The following is an 8,567-nucleotide window of genomic DNA, read 5'->3' as shown; positions in this document are numbered from 1 at the left end:
ATGGGCGACGTAGAGCTTTTCATGGCAGCGTTTTTTTTTTTTATGAGCTGAATTAATTAATGCCACGTGGAGCCTTGTGCATCCAGAAACTGGAAAGAGAACCTTTGGCTCACCAAGTAATTAGTTTTCTTCACCGCCAATCTGAACAGACCATGAGTTTGGTCAAGGGAATTAGCTCATTAACGTGATAGGTTGTCTTGACTTTGACCCTATGGGTTACTTATGTGGGTTCTATTGTAGCATGCAATTTTTTTTGAGACTATCATATAATTAAAACATTTATTGGAATTTCGGAAGTTAGAAGGAATCATCGTTGCAAAGGAGTGGAGATTCAATTGTATCATGATTCACAAATTTAGCATTATATAAGAGGGCCATTAAATTAGAATTCTTCTTCGTCTAGAAAGTCCCGTGCAATATCAATTTCTTGGAGCTCCACCTCCCACGTCCCCTTTGGTTGTGTTTATTGCTCAATTAGAAATAGCCCACGCTTACCTTATGAACGCACTTTTCTACTTCGGGGCCAGCAGGCACAACGCCTGCGGTTGATAAGATACTCATCTAATAATCATGTGTTGATGATGCTTCTGCCGGCGCTCATCATATTCATGAGTCTGCCTTTGGCGGGCTGCGGTACTGCGGCTTCCGTCGGCACTCAGCAGCCCGATGACGCAGCTGCTTTAGCCGGCACAAAGCGCAAATTTCCAGGGCGCATAGGGGCTTTCTAGGCCACGCAGACTTGGCCAGGCTGCTGGATGTGGGTGCCTGTATTGACAGCAACGACAACCTCATCTCCTACGTTCCGCAGTTGGACGGCACCAGCACAGCCTCTGTCAGAAAAACTACCCATGAAATTCGTCTTCTACGACCTCCAGCTTGTGGAACTCAAGAACGTCGATCCCGTGGGTAGTCAGCGTCTGGGTGTGTGTGTGCGCGCGCGCTATATATATATTATATAACTGTGGGCTTCTAGGGTTCATGTCCTCTTTTACACCTTGGAGGCCCAATTCCAAATGATCTGTCATTGGCTTGATTACATTGATGAATTCTCATATGGAAAGGATATGGATGGGAATTGCAGTCGTCTCTGCGATAACAACCCTCAATCGCTGGCGTGTTGTGACAATGTTTGGGTGCCCCCCCTTTGTCTAGCGGGTTGCGATCTACATGGGATCGAAGGACAACACCTCAATAGACCAATGCATCAGAGAATGCATAGGCTGTTGCTATTGCAGGAGACTATGGTATCTTAACATAGATGCCACATGTGCAAGTCAAATGGACTTTCACAACTATTGAAAAAAGACTATGGTATCTTCTTCTCCTCCTCCTCCTCGTCCTCCTCTCTCTCTCTCTCTCTCTCGTGTATGATTTTGTTACATTTTTAATGTATGTGCTTGTTTTATGTAGATAGCATGATATCTGGATGGTATATTAAGAATATGGCAATATCAGGTACTTGCGGCATAACCTAGACATGGCAGCAAACATTCTTGACTCAAGATAGTTTATTGGTTGATCTACAAGATTCACATAAAGGATATGCGAGCCAACATAAACATATACTCCCTACGTCTAGCGGGTTGCGATCTACATGGGATCGAAGGACAAAACCTCAATAGACCAATGCATCACAGAATGCATAGACTGTTGCTATTGAAGGAGACTATGGTATCTTAACATGGATGCACATGTGCAAGTCAAATGGACTTTCACAACTTTCCATTTGATGTGCAAAGTCTCACCATTGATATTCTCAACCCCTATACAAGGAGAACTTGGTTTCAACCTACAAAAGGGTTTCTCAAGTAAAACGTTGGTGAGGGTATCAACAGTGTCAAGTTCGCTCCACGTATATTCTTAGCATAACCTTTCATTTCCAAATCAGCAGTGAAGTTATTAAGCTGGATGAACCTTAGAGTTAGTGTATTGGAGAAGATATGACTATCTTCTTTACCTTTGGTCACACCTTAGAGTTAGTGTATTGGAGAAGCTATGACAATCTTCTTTATGTTTTTCGTTGTTTTTTCGTCTTTTTTTTAGAGAGAGAGAGTAAGAAGAAGAAGAAAGAGGAGGATTGATAACATCCACACACATGTGTGGGTGTGTGTGTGTGTCCGTCCATGTGGATGTTCTCAATCCTCCTCTTCCTTCTTCTCCTCCTCCTCCTCCTCCTCCTCTCTCTCTCTCTCTCTCTCTCTCTCTCTCTCTCTCTCTCTCTCTCTCTCGTGTATGATTTTGTTACATTTTTAATGTATGTGCTTGTTTTATATAGATAGCATGATATCTGGATGGTATATTAAGAATATTGTAATATCTGGCACTTGCGGCATAACCCAGACATGGCAGCAAACATTATTGACTAAAGATAGTTTATTGGTTGATCTACAAGATTCACATAAAGGATATGCGAGCCAACATAAACATATACTCGATGCATTCTCTGAAGAGAACCTAACTTGTGTAGCTGTAGAGGACGTGTCCAACAACACCAACAAAGACAGGATAAGTTTGCTAGACATGAATTTGTATTGGACTATTAGGACAAATCTGTATGATGAGAGAGTGAATTCTACCCTTGAGGAGTATAACCAATGCGTGCAAAGAAGCAGCAAGGATTTCACATGGAACAAGACAATCCAGAAGCCTAATGAAACTTTTGTGAGGATAGCAAGCGACTTTCCTTCCCAATTCTCCACCACTAGAGAGAATATTGAGCGGTCTTTTAGTCTTTTAAATCTTCACAAAAATGAAACTACTAGTAAGATATGGTTTCCGTGTGCTATTAGAGTAGTTGCCAACCTAGCAACACCTGGAATACGAGTTACCATCCTTATCCAAAGATACAGAACGTAAGTATCTCATCCCAAGAAAGTTCTCTCACCAATTAGTTATTTTGTATTATGGTAGCACCTTCTTCACACAAGCATGATCACCCTGTATGAATGGAGAGAGAGGGAGGAAGATAAAGATGTACACATGATACTCTTCATCTCCATACTTATTTCTGGAAGTTGTTTGACGGGTACGCCGCGACGGACGTTAGCACAACGAGAACTCACCTAACAAGTAATGTCAACTAAGGACGAAGCTCGACCCGCAGGCGCGTGGAAGCAAGCATAAGGTGTCAACCTACACTCGACCGACTCCTAACTAATTCCTACAGAGGTCCCTACCGATTGTCTAAGTCACAGTCTTCAAAAGTGCAAAAGAGGAATCTTCCTACAACGCTTGCTAGAGCCGAACACCCATCAAACACTTTCGAAACACCATAGAACTTGAAGGAGACCCTACTAATACCTATAGGCCACTCTCCTTAAGGTCTATGAACCAAAATCATGGCCCAAAACACCCGGTGCAGAAACACGTAGGATGTCTGGCTGAAATCTGCAGGTCTTCGTTTTTGAAATCTGAAGTGCCTAATGTGTAGCTCTACTTAATGTGAACGCGTGGATATGCTACAATGCGAAATCAGATAACGTATGCTCACCCAAACAACCGATGAAGCTCGTAGAAGGACCTCCCAAAGCCGGACCGTACACGCACAATGTTGGTATCGGCTTGTAGCTCAAGTCGGGGGCAACACGCTGCACTTCTTCGCACTCGATTCCGACCACCGTAGCATACGTAGCATCAAGACAAAGCTCACACTCTCTCTCACGTACACAGTACGCTCACTCACAGACTTCAAACTTGTTTTAAAATGACAAAAGGGGTTTTTTTCATTAAGGTCAAAAAGTGGTATATATACCTTACAACTTCTCAAACCCTAAAGTTCCAAAATCATCCATCTACTCCATCTAACTATCAAAACTGGGATACAAGCTGGAAACTTCTGTAAGTTCCAATATTTACAAGGTGAAAAATCGGGTTTTCTTTGACGAATGAATAATTACAAAAAATAATAGTCCACCGAGTAGTTAGATGCCGTGGGGTGTGTCCAGCTTCTAAAAGAAGTATATAAGTGTGAATAAACTATGTGGTCGTATGTGTCTTTATGATATAGACACTCAACACACAAGTATGTTCGTGCATATATCATGTGAGCACACACACATACACTTCTACATGCATATAATTGACATTTGAGAGGATTTAACCATATTGTAATATGTGTCTTATAAACGATATATTCAATGCGACTAAATACCGGCACTTTGAGAATTCTAACACATATAAACATCTACAAATCATTTATTTGTGTACACATTTAAAGTAGCTCTCTCTCTCTCTCTCTCTCTCTCTCTCTCTCTCTCTCTCTCTCTCTCCAGTGCCAAGGGCATCTTCCAACAACACAAAGCACCGCAAGATGAACAAGGTATGGTGCAGAATCTAATGTAGGAGGGTTGAACAATGATGGCATGGAAGTAGACCTCCATGATGAAGATGAAGTGAGAGAAGAGGAGGGGTCTCATCTCATAACGCATGTCGGCCAAGAGAGGCACTGGGGCAAAAACAAATGCCTGTCAGGATCCAACGCCTCATAGATGACACGCTTGTTCAAAAAGCTCGTGTGTGTGTGTGTGTGCGCGCGTGTGTGTGTGTAACATTTAATGCCCTAGTAACTAGTGTGTAGCGAAAAATAGCATGAACAAAGTGAGCATTTCATTAGAATAGATTCCTAATGAGCATAACAAGAGTGCTTGGGTTGAGAGAGAAACAAAAAGCATAATACCTAGTTAGATAGGCATGAACAATACTTCAAAAGAGAGAGAAATTAAGCTATTGACAACAGTTGAGGACCGGATTTATTTGGAGCCAGTTCCCCCTCCGAAAAGCCTTGTATTATAGGTTTCCCCCAATCAAGGGAGATATTTTACAATACAATTCTTTGTGTTCCTTCAATAACTAGCTAGTGCAATGAAGATGGAAGCTTCAAGCCAAGCGCTAGCCGAACACTTATAAAACACAACATCAAATCCCACACGGTCTCAAACCCAAGACCTCACACACCTCTGAAGATGGTGAGAGCTAGCGGGGTATGACAGTAGATTGAGAGGGAAAAGGAGTATTCTTACAAGAAAGAAGTATATCTCCTCACACAATCATTCATAAAAGCTTAGCATAGCTTAGTAATTAGCATGGTAGAGGAGATGAGCATGCAGTGAAGCTTGGATCTTGGCTGGATTTGCATCACAAAGCCAAGAGTTGTTGGTGTAGGCCTCCCTTCTCACAAGCTTGGACAGATATATGATGCATGGTTTTTAGGACCCCTTCTAAAGATGCAATAAAGGCACTGTCAGTTGTTGGGGAGATGAGGATACTCTAGTCCAAGGGATCTCAAAAGAGAAGAAAAATCTACTTCACAAGCACCAAAGAGTAAAAACTGCCATGGACAGAAGATACGTGGGAACGAGCTCTTATGCATGCCTACAACCTATATCTTACAGAATAGCCCATTCTAGGTGTGAATTTCCAGTGAAATTTACACGAGGATGTTCGTGTGGACTCACAGCACAGCATACTCCGTTTTTACCACAGTAAATATTTTTTACCTACAGTAAATATTTTTCACCTACATGGTAAATACAAATCACTTTTTACCTACAATAACTTTTTTTACCCATGGTAAATATTTTTTACTGCACCATAAGTATTTGGTAGGTAACAGTTCACTGTTACTAGAAGCAGTGATTGGGCATCAACAATGTAGTTACAGGAGGAGTAAAGGGGAAAATCTTATGGTAAAGGTGATCACGTCAACAAGGATAAAGACTTTTGAGTTGAAAAGAGACATGCTGATTTTTTCAAAGAACACATGTCAAAAGAATGCCCTGCCACCCATCAACCATATTGTACTTGATTCACTTTTTAAAAAAAGTGCAAGGTAGATAATAGACCCAAAATAGTCACCCACAAGACGCATTGTTTGCAAAATTGACAAGCGTAAAATTGACAATTGTACACATCATAGGCAAAATGAATTGATTGGCAAATGTAATAATGACAATTGTACAACATCATAGGCATAAAGAATTGATTGGCAAAAGGAACTGCGGTGACAAATGTAATAATATACATGGTTCAAAAAGACGTATAAAATCCGTCTCATGATACATAAGCTATGGGAAACCCTAAACTAATGCTATCTAGCTACGGCTAAACTGACGTCGTCTAGTCAGACGTCTCATCGCGTCCAAGCGGCGTATCTGTCGGATTCTGCAAAAAAAGAAAATAAGACAGCTTTCAGTAAGTATAAACATATAACGACATTTATAAAACAATACAAAAAATAGAAAAGAGTAAACCCTAATACTGACCATGCCGCCGCGAGAACTGAGAATGTCTATCAGAGCGTTTAAGCCCTTCCTGCCTGCGTACTCGCGCTCGTACGGTGTGGGATCATGTCCTGTCATCGACCACTATCAAAACATACAAAGATTTCATTATGTTAGAATTAAAAAACTCATAAACCCTAAACTATCGAACATAAAGAGCAATGCGAAAACACTTACAAAATCGGCCTCAAATGATGCCCATCCACCGCACCCCAAGTGGTGCGAGCTCCCTGCCTCTACTCGCGCTCTGGCTGCATCCTTTTGTTGCTTCCACTTGTCGGGATTCTCGCGCACTGCTTTCTTCGCATTCTTCCAATCTTCTTTGGCCAACCAATCTGGCCTGTTCCACCCATTCTTGATTGCTTTTTGCACTTCAGAACGCTTGTGTTTGTAGTATTCACACATTCGAATCTTCATCAGGTCTTCATTGAAGCGCTGATCCCGTGTTGGAACGGGAAACTCATCATGAAGTATGATGATGACTCTGTTTTTTAAATCACTTGGTACTTCACTCCATTTGTTTAGTATGTAGTGTCTAAACAGCTGAGAGCAAAGACAACGCATGCGCGAGATCACCTTCTTGTCGTCATCATCCATGATGATGCCGCCGCTGAAGTCGATGGAGTAAGACAAGCCCTCTGGCCGGTGACGCGTGAACCTGGGTGTCCCGACAGGGGTCTCTAGCGGCGTGTTGATGGGGGTACGGACGTCAGGTGTCTCCACCGGCGTCTAGGCCCCGAAGCGAGGAGTGTCGAGTGGGGTGGCTCCTGGCGGAGTAGGTAGAGGTGTGTAGCTTCTAGCAACAGTCAGCCGTGCAAAACCTGGTGTAGATGGCGTTGTTGTGGCTGGTGTGGGGGCGGGCAAAGAAGGGGAGGGTAAAGAGCCTCGTCGAACACGAGGCGGTGTGGAGGCATCGGTGGCGGAATTCCCACAACAACCGCCACCGCCACCACTAGAGCGCCGGTGTCTAGACAAGTGTGAAGCTCGTCTCGTCGACGCCGAAGCTTCGGAGCGCGCCAAATGCTCCGAAAGAGAGGGAGATGCGGATGGAGTAGGAACGCGCGATGATGCGCCAAAGCGATGACACTCCACGTACCACTGTCTCTGCTGCGGTGACAAAGAAGAAAGAAACTCCTCATCATCCATACCTGCATTAAACACACGAATATTTAAACTTAATATTGAATGAATAGAGTAGACAATGACGCAAAGACCATTAAATACAATGACGTAATGACGCATATAAATACAATGACGCAATGAATTGAGTGATAGAAGAGGCAAGTCGAAAACTCAGAATTTTCAATCAAAAGATGTGAGCGCGAGTAGAAAAGAGAGTTATACACCATGGAAGGTACTTAGAGAGCCAGAGCTTTTACAACACGGAGCAAAATTGTTCAAATACAATATTTGTGGCTTTAAGAGATCTCTCTCTCATCCTCGCATAACTCAGCATAACTTCCTATATCTATATAGAGCTCTCCGTTTAAACACATATCCTCTGTTTCATTTTGTAGCTCCTCTGCATGCACCCCATATAGAGTAGTAGCATCTTGATGCTCGTCTGGCACCACCGCAGCGGCTTCTGATTGAGCATCTTCTCTGGTCTCCTCCATTGATGTCATTGTGATTGGCACATGGTAGCCTTCATACGTCCTTGCACTACGAGCGGCTACCTCTATGACGTACCACCAGTTTGATGTAGACCAGTAGTGTGTGGTACTCAGACTCTCGAACTTGCAGTGAGCATAATGTGCACAATCGATTTGACTCTTCTCTATTGTCCCAACGCCCTATCTCGCATCGAAGGAAATGGGAGCTAAGCCGAATTGCTGCAATAATGCGTATCGCGGACAAGGGAATAGGCTCAAGCATGTAAGTGTGAGTACGGTTTCCTCTCTCAGCGAAGAACATGGTTTTGTAGTTGGGGGCAATATAGGTGGTGTAATGTATGAAGCGTGACCCACCGGATTTCTCCCAAGCCGTAATACATTGGCGTTGTAGAAAAGCTTCATTCACTTGAGAGTCAATTGAAGCATCATGTAGCAAGTGTAATGCATCCCATCTCCCAAACCACTTCTTTATGTCTTGCATCCATCCCGTGCTCAAGATCTTGCTTTTATTCGTCTTTTGAACTTTTTTGCTTGCTTCCCATGCAATTGTAGGAAGTCGATGTGAGGGGTTTTGATGCATCTTTATCATATACTCCACAACCCTTTCCACGCCCATAACCTCAATTGGAAGAGATCCCGACTCCCGACTCAAGAAGTAGGAGCATATATGGTGTTT

General features: G+C 42.9%; 1 protein-coding gene and 1 pseudogene across 1 annotated transcript; both read left to right on the top strand.

Annotated features, from left to right (window-relative positions):
* Nucleotides 1-578: 578 nt before the first annotated feature.
* Nucleotides 579-1,869, top strand: LOC147434330 (uncharacterized; annotated as a pseudogene).
* Nucleotides 1,870-2,280: 411 nt separating this feature from the next.
* Nucleotides 2,281-2,856, top strand: LOC147434329 (uncharacterized). The gene has a single exon (XM_086489617.1). The coding sequence runs from the start codon at nucleotides 2,281-2,283 to the stop codon at nucleotides 2,854-2,856; it is 576 nt and encodes a 191-aa protein (XP_086345743.1).
* Nucleotides 2,857-8,567: the final 5,711 nt, after the last annotated feature.

The sequence above is a fragment of the Adiantum capillus-veneris genome, chromosome 19 (assembly GCF_014529385.1).
Source record: "Adiantum capillus-veneris isolate H3 chromosome 19, ASM1452938v2, whole genome shotgun sequence".
NCBI classification, from domain to species: Eukaryota; Viridiplantae; Streptophyta; class Polypodiopsida; order Polypodiales; family Pteridaceae; genus Adiantum; species Adiantum capillus-veneris.
Note: the sequence above shows the minus strand (reverse complement) of the source record. Positions and strands in the feature narration are given on the sequence as shown.

Excerpts from the sequence above, each read along its gene's own strand:
- LOC147434329 (XM_086489617.1), top strand. The coding sequence starts at position 2,281 with ATGATATCTGGATGGTATATTAAGAATATTGTAATATCTGGCACTTGC.